Source organism: Hippoglossus hippoglossus, chromosome 21 (genome assembly GCF_009819705.1).
Source record: "Hippoglossus hippoglossus isolate fHipHip1 chromosome 21, fHipHip1.pri, whole genome shotgun sequence".
In the NCBI taxonomy this organism is placed as follows: Eukaryota; Metazoa; Chordata; class Actinopteri; order Pleuronectiformes; family Pleuronectidae; genus Hippoglossus; species Hippoglossus hippoglossus.
The window spans coordinates 20,592,240-20,610,560 of NC_047171.1; the positions used below are offsets into that span (position 1 = coordinate 20,592,240).

At 41.5% G+C, this 18,321-nt stretch overlaps 1 protein-coding gene across 1 annotated transcript; it reads left to right on the forward strand.

The window, feature by feature from the left end:
* The first annotated feature begins 6,424 nt into the window (after positions 1-6,424).
* On the forward strand, positions 6,425-17,354 carry lonrf2 (LON peptidase N-terminal domain and ring finger 2). Its single transcript, XM_034574992.1, has 12 exons — positions 6,425-8,134; positions 10,473-10,591; positions 11,095-11,217; positions 11,487-11,642; positions 12,152-12,377; positions 12,568-12,670; positions 12,834-12,948; positions 13,188-13,309; positions 13,408-13,594; positions 13,735-13,869; positions 14,080-14,229; positions 14,783-17,354. The coding sequence occupies exons 1-12, from the start codon at positions 7,390-7,392 to the stop codon at positions 14,939-14,941; spliced, it is 2,340 nt and encodes a 779-aa protein (XP_034430883.1). The 5' UTR covers positions 6,425-7,389; the 3' UTR covers positions 14,942-17,354.
* The last annotated feature ends 967 nt before the right edge of the window (positions 17,355-18,321 follow it).

Here is an 18,321-nt window from a genome sequence, read left to right on the forward strand (position 1 = left end):
ATTTGTATAGCTTATATTCACAAATCACAGTTTGTCTCATAGGGCTTTAACAGGGTGGTACATCCTCTGCCCTTAACCCTCAACAAAAGTAAGGAAAAACTACAAAATAAAACCTTTAACAGGGTAAAAAAAACGTAGAAACCTCAGAGAGCCACATGTGAGGGATCCCTCTCCCAGGACGGACAGAAGTGCAATAGATGTCAAGTGTAAAGGAGAACATCACCAAGATAAAGGTTTTAGCAGCATTGATAAGGGTAAACATTTTGAAGCATAACTGAAGGTCAATGAATTGACGGATTATTGTCAGTAATCATCGAGTATCTGAGGAGAAATACTATATATCAAGCAATCCTGCTGCAATCATAGTCTATGGTCAGCTGCCACCACGATCATGATCCACCATCAAGATCGGATGCCAGCACGATACAGAATCCGTCATACTGGATCCACCATTACGATCACGATCTCTGATACGCGATCCACAGATCCTAATCCATGATGTGACCACAGCTGCGGCCCTGGATCTGCGGACGATAAGGCAAAGGGACTCCGGGGAAGAAGTCAAGTCAGTAACATGTATTGATGAGATATGAATTTCTTTGATGTGATAACGATTGAGAAGAGGAAGGAGAAGCTGGAAAGAGAAGCTCTGAGTGTCATGTGTCCCCCGACCTTCTAGACCTATAGCAGCATAACTAAGAGCAGGTCTAAGACAAGCCTGGACCAGCTCTAACTATAAGCTTTATTGTAAAGGAAGGTTTTAAGCCTACTCTTAAACGTACAGATGGTGTCTGCCTCCTGAACTGAAAGTGGGAGATGATTCCACAGGAGAGGAGCTTGATAGCTGAAAGCTCTGGCTCCTACTCTACTTTTAGAGACTTTAGGGACGACAAGTAAGCCTGAATTCTGGGAGCGCAGTGCTCTAGTGGGGTGATAAGGTACTAACAGCTCTTTGAGGTATAATGGTGCCATATTATTAAGGGCCTTGAAGGTGAGGAGGAGAATTTTAAATTCTATTCTAGATTTAACCGGAAGCCAGTGTAGTGAAGCTAATACAGGAGAAATGTGGTCTCTTTTCTTTGTTCTTGTCAGGACACGTGCTGCAGCATTTCGGACAAGCTGCAGAGTCTTTAACGACTTACTGCTGTTGCCTGATAATAAGGAATTACAATAATCAAGTCTGGATGTAACAAAGGCGTGGACTAGTTTTTCTGCATCTTTTTGAGTAAGGACATGTCTGATTTTTGAGATGTTAAGCAAGTGGAAAAAGGCGGTCCTAGAAATTTGTTTTAAGTGAGAATTAAAGGACAAATCAGGATCGAAGATCACTCCCAAGTTCCTGACTGTTTCATTGGAAGCAAGGGCAATGTCGTCTAGCGCACCTATATCATTAGATAATGTATCTCTAAGGTGTTTAGGGCCAAGTATTAGAACCTCTGTTTTATCTGAGTTTAACAAGAGAAAATTGCGGGTCATCCAGGTTTTTATGTCCTTGAGACATGCTTGGAGTTTAGTTAATTGATTACATTGTTCAGGTTTTATTGACAAGTATAACTGGGTGTCATCCGCATAGCAGTGGAAATTTACAGAGTGTGTCCTGATAATGTTTCCTAGTGGAAGCATATATAATGAGAATAAAATTGGGCCGAGCACAGAGCCCTGTGGAACACCGTGGTTAACTTTGGTGCGCACAGATGACTCATCATTAATTTGCACGAATTGGAATCGATCTGAAAAATATGATTTAAACCAGTTCAGGGCAATTCCTTTAATGCTAATTAACTGTTCTAGCCTCTGTAATAAAATGTGATGGTCAATTGTGTCGAATGCTGCACTAAGATCTAACAGAACGAGGACAGACACAAATCCCTGATCTGAAGCTATTAGAAGGTCATTAGTGACTTTTGCCTAAACCCCGACTGAAAGTCTTCATATATATTATTTTCCTGGAGAAACTCGCACAGCTGATTGGCTATAACTTTTTCAAGGATTTTAGACAGGAAGGGGAGGTTGGATATTGGTCTGTAATTGGCTAAAACCTCTGGGTCTAGGGTGGGTTTTTTGAGAAGGGGTTTGATTACAGCTATTTTAAAGGACTGTGGTACATATCCTGATGATAATGACAGATTGATTGTGTTTAGTAACGTACTATTAATTAGGGGCCTTCTTGGTAGGGTATTAGTGCCAATTGAGGGCAGGAGATGGTTGATTTGATTTCTAATAGTTAGAATTTGATCATTAAAGAAGGTCATAAAGATATTGCTATTTAGGGATTGAGGAATACTGGGTTCGGTGGAGGTGTGACTCGATGGTGAAGATAGATGGTAATGATGTGGGAGACATTTTCAGACGTGGGGGTGACAATTGCTCATGTTGTTAACGTTTGTATATTGTTTCACCTTCTGGTCTCCTTGATGCATCGAGTCTACGTTAAACTCTTCTGCATACGACATCAGCTGCTGCCTGAATTCTCCTTTCACCAGCTTCCAGAAAACGTCCATCACAATATGGTATAACAATGTTTACCATAAAGGAATGTGACCTAAGGTCAGAATGTGGGTGTGATGTGCTGATCAATGTTTAAAGACGTCATTCCATCGGGCCTTTGACTCCATGTGGTCGGATGAATTAGCCGAGCATATGCTGTGTAAATACGGTGTCACACAGCGAAACACCACAGATTGTGGTTTTATAACACCTCTGCATGTGAGGAGACTGAAACAGCTTGGTGGTTACGACTGTGTACATCGTACCGATAGTCATCAGGCCTGTTTTCACATAGTGTCACACTCACATGAGCGGCATCTCTCCAAGTGATCTGTTGGCTGTTTTGGCTTGAGTCATGCTGGCAGTGACTGCTTGGGGAATCCTGAGGATTAGAGTGCAGCAGTGGGACCTCAGGTGAACCCCAGGGATTAAGACATAAGGTGCTGGCAGCAATTGTGTGGGCATCTGATTTAGGCTTGAAACCCTGCGGCTACACTATAAATAAAAAAGAAACTGACCCTAAATTAAATATGTCATGTCAAATTATTATTATTATTATTTTACCATCTATGCGGTTCTATTACACAAAAAATAGGTTTGTTTGCTCAATTTAAAGTCAGGTTCTACATGTATTATCTTTTCGTTAATCAATATGTGTGAAGTTGAGCTAATTATCTCTGCCAAGGTAAACCCCTGGGGTTTACTGAACGGTGTTCTATGTGGCCTATACCATATAAAATGTGATATATATGTCCTCAGGAAGTATTCAGAACACACACTTATATGTTTCCCATTGATTTTCAAAAATATTTGTAGTGATGGATATAAAATAGCATATATTGATGATATTTACAATATAATTACAAATAGTGTGAATTTTCCTATTGAAAATTCTAAAAGCTACCATGGTAAGTCAATCAATCAATCAATCAAATTTTATTTGTATAGCCCATATTCACAAATCACAATTTGTCTCATAGGGCTTTAACAAGGTGTGACATCCTCTGCCCTTAACCCTCAACAAGAGTAAGGAAAAACTACTAAAAAAAACCTTTTAACAGGGTAAAAAGAACGTAGAAACCTCAGAGAGAGCCACATGTGAGGGATCCCTCTCCCAGGATGGACAGAAGTGCAATAAATTGCACGTGTAATGGAGAACATCAGAAAAACAAGAGTATTTACAACATTGATTAGAATAAACAGTTTGTAGCATAATAGAAAGTAAATTAATTGAGGAGTTGCAGTCCTGTCTGCAAATTAACCCTGTCCGTGACCATGATTTGAAGAGAGGCATGGGAGGTGTAGTGTTCCTCACAAGACTAAAGGTAAAACAAATTATCAAATCACACATATAAAATTTCAATTAAATCATGAGTAATCATATTAATATTCCACAAGCAAAGTTTTGTTTAGATTTCATTAAACTCAGTGTTTGATTTATAATATTTCCTCTATCATAAATTTGATATACTATGGCACATTTAATGGTTGTTGTAATTTTTTTTTGTTTCCATCTTGAGATTATGAAAATGTGTAAAGAAGTACATTGGAAGTTGTGGATACTGGCAGATAATTATTTTAATGTTTTTAATGTTTTAACTGAAATTCAATCCGAGGCCGCATTTAAGGTAATGATTGAGTCAGTGTTGATTCAGGCTGATGATATGATTGATGTGATAATTCAAAATCTAATGTTTACTAAATGAAACAATACAACACCTTGTCTCGCTGTTCTCATTCTGCAGGGACCTGACTCCAGAGCTGCATGATCCAGATCCGTAACTTCTACTCGGCTACAATGTATTATACATAATTATCATTGTACTTTTTACTCGTGGATGCTGCTGTCAATGCTACTGTCATAATGATGCTACATTTTTGCATCAATTAGTGTCACTATCATTGTATCACTGACAGTGCTGAAATACAACTGTTATCTGTCCCTGGGAGTTTTCTGTCAACTGTCACCAAAAGTTCATTGAAACAATGTATGTGGTGATGAGGTGCTATAAAAATAAAATATAATTAAATGGAGTGAGTGTTGTCAGTGTGCTTCTGGCGGCCGGGACAAGAATCTGTCATGATAAATATCTATAAATATCAAATGTTTGACTCCAAACTTTTGAAACTTTTTGGCCAAAGCATAAAGAAAAAGAAGAAAAAGTACATTTCAATTGAATTTCTTTTCCATAATGACAACTGCCAAACACAGTAATGAGGACACAGTAGAGTATTCTCTTCCCTTTTCATATATGGTGCCTCCAGTCTCATGGGGGTGACAGCATTGTAAAACACTGTACTTTAGGGTTTGTTTGGATTTTATACCCATAATTAGCAAAGAGCACATTGACAATAGGACACTAAAATTTTAACTACTAATAATTTTCTTTTGAATCTTGACTAATCTACAACAAGTACTGTCATATTACTTTTGTGTTTATCCTGATCCGGATCAGATCCTATAATTACAGATTTGTGCGACAAGTTGATTGTTTCCCCTTCTTCTGTTTTCCGTGCTGCAGAGGTGTTAAAGTTTGAGTGTGACATCCATTACTGAAAAGCTGATGTCTAACTAAAGTTAAAATGTGTGGGTGTATCTTAAGTCTGCAGAAATTACAAAATATGAAGAATAAGTCTTAAAAATGTGGGTCACTCACACCTGTTTCATAATGTGATGAGTGTGTTTGGAACATGTACATGTCTGTACCTGTGTTAGTGCACTGCTTATATCACTGCATGATACCTTATCAAGACATTTGTTGTTAGAGCTGCCTCTCCTCTTAGTTACAACACCCCCTCTCACACACACACACACGCGCGCGCACGCACGCACGCATACACATACACACACACAAACACACACACACACGCACGCACGCACGCACGCACACACACACACACACACACACACACATTACATATCACACACACAGAGTCCATGCAGGGCATGTTGAGGATGATGGAAAAGTGATTATGTGATACTTCAGGGAAATGAGACAGCAGTTCATGTCATCCTAATACTTTCCATTTAGGAAAATTAAAATGTTGTAGACGATGCTATATATATATATATATATATATATATATATATATATATATATATATATGCTATGAGTACATATTTAGTCACTGAAGATTTATGTAGCTTACTGCAGCATTTTGTCTACATTCTAATAAGTTGTGAAATCTTAAAGAACCACATTTTACATAAATTCTGAGATGTTCCTGGAGTGTAACCACAATAAGATTTGAATGTCTCTGAGTTGCATATAGCTCATCTTTCTATATTGTGTGTTGCGTTGTCGTGTCCATCAACATCCCATGCAAAAATCAAACAAGTTTGTGATACTGATGCTAACTGGGACACAGGTTTCTTTGTGACAGGGCGGTCTCATGATGGACGGTGGAATGCGCAGAGTGAGTTTAGACGTTTGGAGACAAACCCAGCCTCACGACCTCATTCTTATTCCCATCTCATTTCCTCTCTGGGAATTTTGAGGACATGGATCAAAAACCATGAATTGGTCTTTTTCTAATATTTACATGAGAGAGAAATCCAGGTTATTATTCTTCTCTATTCGTTTAGACTGAAATGATAAGTATGAACTATGATGTGCTGTCAACACTTTATAACTCTGACCTGAGACAGTGCTTATATAAAGCATTACATAAACAACGAATCCCTTCCACAGCCAGATGTGTGGGTTTACAGCTGCCACAGAGATTCTTCCACTCATATACAGAACTTGAACGTGTCTTTCATGCACCTGAAGGCATTTTGTTTCTACATCGCATGTGAGGTGTTGTTAAAACCAGGAGCTGAGCTTGTTTTTGTGGAAAGTCTCTCGTCCAGTCTGTCGCCACTGAGAGCTTATACAATATCATTGCCTTATATAAGTGAGCCATATAGTGGGCCAATGGGAGGCCGCTGAGCGCGTCACATGACCCGCTTCGGCGAATTGCGTACAGTCCAAAGAAGCGACAACCTTTTATCAGCCGATGCTAACTGGCTAGCGACCATGATGAAATGCCATTACTGTTAGCTTCTCTCCCACCGGGGCTTCGTTTTCTCATTAAACGGAAGGAAGTGACACTTGGAAGCCTGAGGACGGGTGCGTTATTCGGGGACATCGCCTCGGGAAGAGTCCGTTTGCCGGAGTTCTGACGCGAAGCCGCGGTTAGCATTAGCTAGCGCTCCCGGGGTTGCTTACATAAAAACAACGGCTGCGTCTCAGCTGAGCCACGACGCTCTGTTTTGGGGTCTCGAGGTAAAATACAAACAATTTATCTTCTACTTTAATTAACTATGACGTTTTTAAAACCCTCAATACGGCATGTATGCTGTGTTTAAGTTAGCTTGACGTCGAGGTAGCGCTATAGAGCAAGTGGGAATTAAGCTTCTTACTTGCTAACGTTAAGCTCGGAGGATTTGACCGGCTGGCTCAACACCACATTTATAAATATGTCGTAGAATCGATCAATCATTAAAGGACGCTACTCGGGGAAGTTTGTGTTTTTAACGAGAAGGACTTCATGAGGTCGATAAGAAGGAGCGATAGAGGTTTGATAAGCTCTGTTTGTAAATAACCCCTCCTTCCGGGAGCCATACCAGGTGTTGGCAGGTCATGGCTCCCTGCTAACTGCACTGCTGCTGAGGCACCGCTGGGTGTTTGGGACCGGTGATGTTACACAGACGCGTCCTATTTTACCGAGGCTGAGGTCGTGTGATTCGGGACTAGTCGTAGTGTCCAGCAGGCAGAGTCGGCCATAATCGGAGCCTTCGTTTTGACACGTTAAACAAGAGTAAGCCCACTTTGCGGATATGATTTCGGGTCAGCGTGAGGAGTTGGGTCTGCTTTTGTTGGACTGTCAGTGACTCTTCCCCCCCCTTGGGAGAAGAAGATGGAGACGGGATTCAGGTCTCACCAGGGCGAGCTTTTCGTCCACCCGCTCTCCAACCCCGGGGCTGCGGGGATCTGCCCCGAGATGCTGGAGGTGGCGGAGGAGGCTAACCGGGCCGGGGACTTTAACCTGGCCGCGGAGATCTACAGCTCCCTGCAGTATGACTTGCAGCAGCCGGACAGAGGCTTGTGTCTACGGAAGGCTGACTCTCTGGCCCGCGCAGGACGGATATCCGAGGCGCTGGACCCCTACTGCACAGCGGCCAGTCTTGGCAAACTGCGGCCGGAGGAGCTCCCCTTCCTGGTGGAAACCATCGCCCGGACTCTCCAGGAGAAAGAGCTGATCATCCCCGGGACGACAAACGGTAAAAGGAGCAGCAGCGGCGAGGAGGATGGGTTTGAAGGTAACGGGGAGTGTGAGGAGGATGAAGCCCTGGACTTGTTTTCATGTCACCTCTGCAAGTGTCTGCTCCACGAGCCCACCACCGTGGAGTGCGGACACACTTTCTGTAAACGCTGCCTAGAGGACGAAACTGTCAAAGACTGTACACAATGCAAACAGACGTTGCACAAAACAGACGGACTGCCAAACGACCGGCGACTGAACGTGGTTCTCAGCGGCCTGTTGGATAAACTGTTTGCCACTGAGAGCAGAGCCAGGAAGTTTTGGATCGAGGGTGAGGTGCTGTGGAAGAAGCAGAACCTCTCGGAGGCCTTGGAGAAGTACAATGCTGCTGTAGATCTAGGTAAGAGAAGCCTCAGTGCAAGGATATTTACTACTAATGTTTGTCTGTGTTGAACGTGACTGGCTAAAATCAAAACTAGTGTTTTGCACAGTTGACCTACTTTTCTCAGCCCAGCTTCCCGTAGCTGCCCATAGGTGGCGCCACTCCTACCCATCTAGACTGCACCGAGGTCAGGCGTTATATGACGCGCCCCCCATTACCTAAGTAGCACACATTTGATCCTCTGCTTCCCACTGCCACATTCACACAGAGTTTTCTATTTATACTCTGCAGAACTGTAATGTTATGGGGACGGAATGTGTGTTTCTGGACTTCATTAGTTATTACACCCTCCCACTAAATCCCCATTATATATATTGTATGTATTTGCGTAATGGTTACCTATTGTATGCTCACATTCCTTAACTGTGTTAGGGCTTCATCCTCAGTGCTCTTATTACTAGGGCTGTTAAGCTGTGTTGGGTAATATCCAGGTTAGACAGACAGTGATGAACTGTCACTTCTCGACTAATTTAGTAGAACTACAGCTTTTGTTTTTCATTTTTACTTTAAGCTACTGTTTTACAAGATTTCAGGCTTTTGTCACTGTAAGCAGCTGCCTCCCTGGTCCAGCTGACCCAAAATACAGGATGTTCTTTTCTCTTGGCTCATTTCATAGTCAGAACCGGTGTGTTTCATTAACCGAGTGCCAGGGCAAGTCTCATGTGGTGCAGTTTGAATCCACAGAGAAAGTGGAACCAACCCTATCCCACCTCTACCCTTCATATTAGGGTCACATTAAAATGTAATTTCCTGTAGCCCTAACTAAATGGGTTAAACAAGGCACAGGCCCCCCTGGCTATCTCAGGTGATCACGTTCATGATGTTTTAAGAAATTGCAGATTCATATCTAATAGCAAGGGATTGTACTCCGCTCTCGAGTGTGGCATTTTGAGCGTTAAAACGGGGTCTATTCAGATTTTTCTCTCCCCCGGAACAATATTGATTCATGCCTTCTGTCTTGTGAAGCACTCTGGGCAACAGGAGGACAGAGTGCCTTCACAGCTTTGGTACAGTCAGTTGGTGTTTTCTCAATACAGACAGCAGGAGGCCCTCTGATATGGATGCAGCCAGAGTGTAATGAGATCATGATATAAGCAGAAATGGAGCTGTTATCCAACCTGTGCCTTTTAGGCATTTCCCCCCCACTCCCATGCTTATGTGTGCCACATATCTTATGCATTGCACTTGCACAATAAAGGTGATATAATGATATGTAATGAGTGTGGTAAAGCTCAACGGACAGGTGCAATACTGAGGAAGAGGCTACAGTGGTTTTTTTCTGTATAGCCATGGTAAAGCAAAGCCTACGTTTTTTTTTATTATTACACTCAGTTTTATTAGATAATAATAAAAGACAGAAAATTAAATTTAAAAACAAAAATAAATGAACTGTTTCATTTTGTACAATGAGCTATAATTTAACTCTCCTCACATTCAGTGTGTTGCAATTATTTGCTTTCTTCATTTTCTGCACACAAGGTGACCATCTTCAATCAAGTTTAAAGCACTCTTATAAATACAACCATGAGACAATGCAAACAGACCCAAACTTAAACATGTCGTTTACCAAAAGTGCATAACAGCAACAGTGACAGCATCTAAACTCCTTCAGAAGTCTCTTGTTTCTTTTCAGCCTTTTGCAGTATGGGGAGTTTAAAGAGGCGACACCTTGTGTTACAAAATGAACAGAATCCCCAGAATCAAACCATGTTTTTTCCTTTAAATTAATCTCAGGAAATTAAGTCCCTCTTTTAAATAATCACAAAGCTGGAACTAAGTAGTTCATAGGAATTAGAACAATGATTACAGTCAGGGTTAAAACACGCCAAAAGTCAAAGCTGGATACATACTATACTTTTTATGACTATCAGTCAAGTCTGTCGTCCACTAATGTAACATACTAACCTATTTGGCGGTTGTATAACAAAAAACATTTGAGTTGTGTCAGTGGACAGTAACAGTTGTCACTTGTCACAACTTATCATCACTACATACGTTCTGTAGCATTGTAACACGTGACAGAGGTCTTATGTCACATCTTATATGTCTGCCCTAATTCTACCAGACCTAGAAAAATTTGTCTAGCCCCTTCAGGCCTATCCAGCGTCCTTATGGTGTGTGTGTGTGTGGTCAAAGACATAACACATGTTGTGTTGACCTTAATGTAAATGGGATGTTTGATGTGAAGAAGCATATAAGAAGAAATAATATGGTTAAAGTCTCCAGGACGCGAGTCAAAGTATTGTCCTCTGAAGTCATTGAAACCGCCTGTGTTTGTCTTTCCTGTGGTGTACAGTGCCCTCCTCAGGCCGACTGCGGTTTCAACGGGCTGAGTTGAACATGGAGATGAGGAACTTCAGCCAGGCAGTGCAGGACACCAGCAGCCTCTGTAGAACAAAACCTCTCTGGACCAAGGTGAGACATGGGTTTGAAATTAAGCTGCAGGTCAGAATCAATTAGCTTTATATAATTAAAGGATACGGCCAAATTTATATCAAGAAGATTTTTTTTCATATTGTTAAATATTGCTAATTCTCTTGAAAAATGTGACGTTATTATTTCACTATGTTTAGGGTTAGGGTCATATTCTTATCTAACACAAATGATTGTCTTCTTATTTTTGGCGTTTGTATTAATTTATTTAGTGTTCTTTGCTGTTGTGCCCATTAATGATGCAAGTGATCTAAAATGAGCCCTTTACACGCAGATATCATCAAAACATGCTTCTCAATGGGTGATATTTAGTTTGAAGTCCAACTCAAATTGTTTATAAAAAGAAATAAGATCACTGATAACACAACATGTCTTGTAAAAATCCCCAGTTGCTGAGAACAGATTGCAGCATTGAGGTTATTTTTCAAGTAGAACAAAATACTTGATTGTCCCAATCAAACTCACTGACCTTTTGTTGATTTCAGGCTCACTATCTGAAAGCCAGTGCACTCAGGAAAGCAGACCGGAACGACGAAGCCTTGCAGGAATACTTCATATGTCTGGCGCTGAAGCCCGACTGGACCAAAGTCAAACTGGAGGCTCAGAAGGTACGAGAAGATGCTCATTTATGTACCTGAGATATGAATATACTGAATCTCATCGAATCCCAAAACATCTTAAATCTAATATTGTCATGCAGCGTCCGAGCTCAGACTGTATTTCCAACAATAACCTGATGCATCCAATGATATAAAAGGCAGTTTATATACATCTATCTGATACTAACACATAAATACTCATTGTTAGGGCAATAATCAGTAGTTTATGGTAATATTTGAGGCATTAATCTAATGTCTTCATCTATTTCCAACCACAGGTCCTTAGTGAGCTCTTCTCCTCCGTGTTTGAGAATGAGGACATGCCGACGCCACTGCATCCTCTGCAGGGAGGGTTGGCCAGCCGCCTCATCAAACCCCCCGCCTTGCTCAGGTCCCTGAGGCCTCTCACACAGAGACCGGTCTCCTCCTCACAGGTAACTGCACACACAGAGACACACTAATGTTGAAAAAGGGATATATTTCTAAATTACTTAAGGAATTATTGAGAAGATCAAATTTAAATAAAATGTTGCCAAGCCATGTATACTACTATTTATTTTCTGTCGATTTATCGCCAACACTGTGTTTTTAGGCAGTAAATTTAAACTGCTGTTAACAAGACTGTGTTACCTGCTTTTATAATAACAGTTATTATGTTATTAAGACCTCAGATCTGAAAACACTGTTCACAATTAGTGAAGGGCGATATTCTTATTTGGACAATTAGCGTAAACGTGGCCTCGGGGGAAAATAGATTTTATTTGAGATGCTGGTGTGTTTTTGTCAGAAGGTTCATCTCAGTTTATATCAAATATCTAATTGATTGTTTCCTGAAACATTGGTCACACACCAACACAGATCGCTGTCAAATGGATCATCACTCTGTAATAGCTCCGCTCTGACATACTCCAGCTCTAATCGCTCTGTCTGTGTCTTTCTTCAGGACTCAGAGATCAGTGTGACAAAACATGTTCCAGTGGACAACTCATCCTCCAGACTTTCCATTGTGACACCCGGTAAATCGGACCCCACTGCAAGGGAAGGCTGCACTAAGAGCCTTGCCGACGTTCTGGCTGCACTACCGGCGTCCTCTAGTGGCCTTAAGAGGAAACACAGCAGTGATGTACCATCAGAAACCTTCAACCCCCCCTCCAAACAGCTCAGACCAGGTTGGAGAATCTGAGTTTAATTAAAAAATACACACTGATCACTGAATACAATTTGATTACTTTAACTGTCACAAGTTCTACTTAAATTTACTTCTATTCAGTATTTGCCGCAGTTTGATGTAGAAATCATGTAGATAATAAATAAGATGCTAATTATAATGTGAATCCTGATGTAATGCTTTCTGTGCAGATGAGGTGAACAGCTTGCAGACATTGGTCTCAGTGTGCGGAGGAAGGATTGTTCCTGCTGACCTGTTGGACAGTGGAGACATGGAGTGTTCACTGTGCATGAGGTGACTGCACATACAGATGAACTGCATGCCAACACAATAGTCACAAATTTTGGCAACAATTAGGAACAAAAGTATATTAAAAACTAAAAAAATTTGAATAGGATTTCTGGCTGGTGTGGTATGGTAAAATAAAGCTGTGCTCTTTCGGTCGTTTGTCCTCCAGATTGTTCTATGAGCCCGTGGCCACTCCCTGCGGACACACCTTCTGCCTCAAGTGTCTGGAGCGCTGCATGGATCACAACCCCAACTGTCCCCTGTGCAAGGAGAACCTTGCTGAGGTGCGCACACACATTTTATATAGGTTTTCACCAATTCCACCACAGGCTCCTAATTGTAAGATTTTGCTCCTTTGATGTCTTTGGTAATACAATAAGGGTTTTGGATTGTTTTTCATTGACCAAATAATTTATAGAGGAAAACACAAAATCTTGACTCACTACACAATAATCAAAATAAGTATTTGGAGTCCTTCTATGTCATAAATAGTATACTCATGGTTTCTGTGATGTTGTTGCAGTATCTGGCCACCAGGGGTTACAACAAGACCCTGCTGATGGAGGAAGTGCTGCAGCGTTACCTAGGAGACGAGCTGAATGACAGGAAGAAAATCCATGAAGAGGAGATGAAGGAATTGTCCAAGTCAGTTTCTCTAAAACCTTTAGGAATATTTTTTTCTTAGATTTGTAGATTCTCACAAAGGACCCAAGTCTTAACAACATCTTCACTCTTTCTTGTAGCTTGAAACAAGAAGTGCCGGTCTTTGTGTGCACCATGGCCTTCCCCACAGTCCCCTGCCCGTTGCACGTGTTTGAACCGCGCTACCGCCTCATGATCCGCCGCTCCATGGAGACTGGTACCAAGCAGTTCGGCATGTGCATAGCTGATGAGCTCAAAGGATTCGCCGACTTCGGCTGCATGCTGCAGGTGAATGTTTATGTCTGTAGCTGGTTCAGGATGACGCACATTTGCTTATTTCCTTCTCGCTCCGATTTTCACGTCACTTTACTGTATGCGGTCAAGTAATAGATTCTATCATTGTAAATACAAGATAAATTGTGTTTCAGGTTCGGGATGTGAAGTTCTTTCCTGATGGCCGTTCAGTGGTGGACACCATCGGTGTGTCACGGTTCAAAGTCCTCAGCCACGGCCAAAGAGATGGTTACAACACGGCTAAGATTGAGTACCTGGAAGACAAAAAGGTTTGTCAGTGGAGGTTTTTTTAGACACTTTCCATCATGCTGCTGTCAAGCAGATATCAGGCAGTTTTTGGCCAAGTTGAATGTGTAAATAAATATGCCCTTAAATTGTTCTTTGAGTTTTATTGTCACTGGAAATTTAGCAAGCTTTGCTTCCTTTCCTCCCACCACCAGCTTTATAAAAACTAAAATACAATCTCTATTTCTATTCAGGTGGAGGGAGAGGAGCTGGTGGAGCTGGTGAAGCTGCACGACTCTGTGTATGACCAGGCCAACGGCTGGTTCACCTCGCTGAAAGACAACATGAAGAGCCAGATACTCAGCCACTTCGGACACCTTCCCAGCAAAGACCCTGACCCACAGGTTTGAAAACAAACAATATTGACTGTACTGCACTGATTCCTTTATCACATAAGATTACGTAGTATAAGAGGGGAAGGAAAGTTCTGTTTAATTTTAGTTGGGTTGATGGGAAATTTAGGATGGTTGTTTAAATGCTAAAAAACTTTCTAAGAACATTCTTATCATAGCATATTCCCCCCCCCCCGATTAAAAAAAAATAAAAAAAGCATAGTTATTTTTCACTGAAAAATCCTCCCAGTTGCCCAAGGTTTTCTGGTGTTTCTTCTCTGCTAAGGCTAAAAAGAACAGAACCTAGTTCCTGCATTAAAGATGCACTGAATATCAACCACAGTTATTGACACACAGAATCAATGGAAAGAAGCAACAAAACTCAGACTATCCTGCAGGTGAAATATAAATTTTTGTCTAGGGATGCACCGATCGATAGGCCAGTAACAGGAATTGGCAGATATTCAACCTGGTCGGCTGTTCAGTGAACAGATTGTGTGCCGGTAAAATGTATACTCACCAGCTCTGTGTCTCTTTGTTTGTATCTTTTTTTTCTACCCTGCAGGGCAGTCCCAGCGGTCCGGCCTGGTGCTGGTGGCTGCTTGCTGTCCTTCCCCTGGAGAATAGAGCCCAGCTGACCATCCTGTCCCTGACCTCCCTCAAGGAGCGACTCATTGCCATCCGCAGGGTCCTCATCTTTGTCACGCGCAAGAGGCCACGGTGATGGCTGAGCCGACAGACCGGATGCTTGGGCTTCTATGCAGTTCAAAAACTAATTTGGTCATTCATTGGTCATTTGGTCATTCATACATGTACTGAAGTCACAGTCATTTCTGTTGGGAATGAAGGAGGGTCGGTTATGCTTGTATGATGGCATTCCCTTCCCACTGTCCATCTGTTCATCCTCCAACCAACAACCTAACTGGCTGTATTGAGCAACCAAACATTTTAAAGGAGTGACCTCTCACCTTGTTATGTTCAGGGTAAAAGCGATCCTGCTGAGCCCTGTCACTTCCATTTAGGTCTCTCCTGGATGATTCGCTCGACTCTGTTCTGAAGGAACAAAAATGTATTGGGCACTTTGGGCGGACCTACTCGGGAGGTAGAGCGGTTCCATCCGCGGCTCCTCCAGAGTTTGACGAGGTGTCCTTGAGCAAGATGCCGAACCCCAAACTGCTCCTGATGCTGTGTCATCGTTAGAATGTGTGAATTGGTGAGTGAGCCGTACATTGTAAAGCGTTTTTAGTGGTGGGCCGACAAGAAAAGCTCATTATAAATGCTTTTTTTTTTTTTACCATTATACCACAACTAAAGCAGTGTCAAAAGGAAAGGATCAGGTGCAAGGGATTTTTCCAACATATGCCGCAGTATGTCACACAACCTGAAACAGACGCTGGCCTGTCACATTGCAGTGTGGCTGTGCGACTGCTTGTACAGGTATGGAATCAATACAAAAACTCACCTACTGCAACATGAAGCAAAAACACTCGGCATGATGGTAATGAACAAGTGAATGTACTGGTCTGCCTGTAGGAAGTGGTTGTCTTTTTTTTATTTCCCCTCCCTACTAAATTTGTATAGTCCATGGTGAGGTTCACGTGAGGTGTCAATCCTGTAAGTGCAACAGCTGCTTCTCTGGAAATCTTCCTGACTGAGCCAAAACTCATGATAAAACCTGGAACTTTACATCTGCTGCTTCACCTGGCAGTGGGCGTGTACCTCATACAAAGTAACGGGCACCATGAGAATCAGTGTGTTCAGAATTGGGATCATGCCCGTGATACTCGCACCAAAAGAACAAGTACAACTCTACAACATCATGCTCCTCTCGTCTCTGCAGAAGGTTCAACACATGAGTGAAGAGTAAACGCACGTCAGGGCTCACACAGACGTTCCAGATCCACTTGATCTGGAACTTTAATGTTCTATTGTAGCATTTCTCTGGACTTCAAATACAAACTTGGTTATAGGTTTAGTTTTTTCAGTTTCTCCCTCTGAAATGCCCTTATGTGTACGTGTATGGTGAACTTTTAAGTTGGGTGATTTGTATGTATATCAATGTAACTTGGAGGCCTTTTTAATGTTTTATTTAAGAAACGTTTCAACCTCTCTTTTCTCTCTACTTCGATCTCTCTCTGTCTCGGTGCATTTGGACGCACGCTGTAATGCAATTCCTGTTTGTGAAGTTGTCCTGTGGGGTTTCCCTGTGAACAAATAGTTATAGAATCAATGCTTTTCTTACCAGAACACAGTGTGTGTGTGTCCCTGAGGCCTGACAAACATGCTGAATCATTTTCCTTGCTATGAAAATGTTTGCGAAGCAAATGTGATAAAAGAAATATTTTGACCTGGCATTGTTTGCTGTTTATTTCCTTGCCTTTATTGGCTCAATCCCGTTTACTTGGGTTAAACAGCGAACATGAATATGTTACAGCTCCAGAGCACTTAGAAGTGTTCAAAAACTCAACTGTAGACTTTGAAAAAATGAGTCAAATGTTCCACAGTCGTGAACTGATAACAAAAATGTTATGTGGCGATTGGATCGCAGGTACCATTAGGAGATTTTGGCCACCTGTGGCGCTGTAGAGCTGTGTTTTTATCAGTTTGTATCAGTTTTGTGTTTGTATCCTGTGCAAGGGCCCATCGCAGCTCGTACCCACTGAACAATACAGGAAGAAGATGTAAATAAGGATGTGAATGATGAAAGATTTAAAGCATTTAAAACATCTTTGCACAAAGATTTGTTCTGGTGGGATTCGTGGGAAACTCATTTGTTCACAAGAATGTTCTCCAGTGTGCTTTTAACATCTGGAGGTTGTTGATGGCTCAAATTTAATACCTTTTGCAAGTCATTAAATTGAATAAAATCATGATTAAGTAAATAAAATCACATGATTAAGTTAAAACGGGTTAGGCCGTGATTGTAGGACGCCTGTGGTTGTATTGCATTACCAGCGTGCAGGAAAATGCACCGTTCCTCTGTATGATTCTGTCCTTCCAAAAGTTTGTGACTTCACTGCAGTTGCTGGCTCTCCACACAGGAGCAGTGTTCACAATGTGCTGCATTTCCCTTGTATATTTGTAAAGGGAGCTCTTCTACCTATTTTTTATTGCAAATAAAGAGAAAATCAATTAAGTCTTGTCTCTGTTATTTTATGGAAACTCATGTTATAGTTAGAGGAAGAACAAAACAGTATTTACAAGAATAGAGGTTAAAGAAGAAACTTGTCACTGTCAGATAATAATGCGCCTTACCAAATTAATCATATGAGCCCACTGGGTTTAAAAATGTGGCTTTGATCCAGACAGCTTTTTCTGTGTTTTATGTCAACGTAGATGTTTTTCTTATAACTTTCATAGTTTTCATTTTATTTCACATTCATATTCCATAACTTTATATTTACATCTAGAGCAGGTCCTCTCCACGGAGACCGCTGTGTTTTTTACAGTAGCCAAAACTAAACAGCTTTGGAGTTTTTATGACAACTGAAGGCTTCCACAGGTTCTTTTTCATGTTTGGAAGGGGAGGGTGAGGTGAGGAGTATTCACCTGCAACACGCAACTTCACCACTAGATGTCACTAAATTCTACACACTGAACCTTTAAATGTGCCTGATTTTTTTGAAAAAAACCCACTCAAGTGAAAAATACTTCCTGGATCTGCCCTTTTATCATGATCAAATCTGTTCTGTAGTGTTTGCGCAGTCCTGCTTTCAAACAAACAAACAAATGGACAGGGTGTGAACGCATTAAATCCTTTCTGGAGGTAGCAAAAGTTACAATGAATACAAATGCATCCTAGAAACTGTTTTATTCATTTGACGACATGAAAGAAAATAAAGTGAAACCCACTGAAGAAACAGTTATTACTTGATCAAGAACCCTGAACAGAAGGGACCTGGGGGGTTGTCACAAAATTATTGTTGCTGTGTTCTATCATGATCAGCCGTTCTTGGGGCCCTCTGTGCTCAGGGCCCCGGGCAATTGCCCGCTTTGCCCACCCTGTTGTGACACCCCTGTACATGATACATAGACAAGGAACAAATAACATGAAATGTGTGATTACTCAGAGACACACGTGGACCACATGTTAAACTTAACCTG

Excerpts from the sequence above, each read along its gene's own strand:
- lonrf2 (XM_034574992.1), top strand. The coding sequence starts at position 7,390 with ATGGAGACGGGATTCAGGTCTCACCAGGGCGAGCTTTTCGTCCACCCG. Across the intron at positions 12,671-12,833 it reads GAGTGTTCACTGTGCATGAG|ATTGTTCTATGAGCCCGTGG; the intron begins GTGACTGCACAT and ends TTTGTCCTCCAG. Across the intron at positions 13,595-13,734 it reads ACTTCGGCTGCATGCTGCAG|GTTCGGGATGTGAAGTTCTT; the intron begins GTGAATGTTTAT and ends ATTGTGTTTCAG.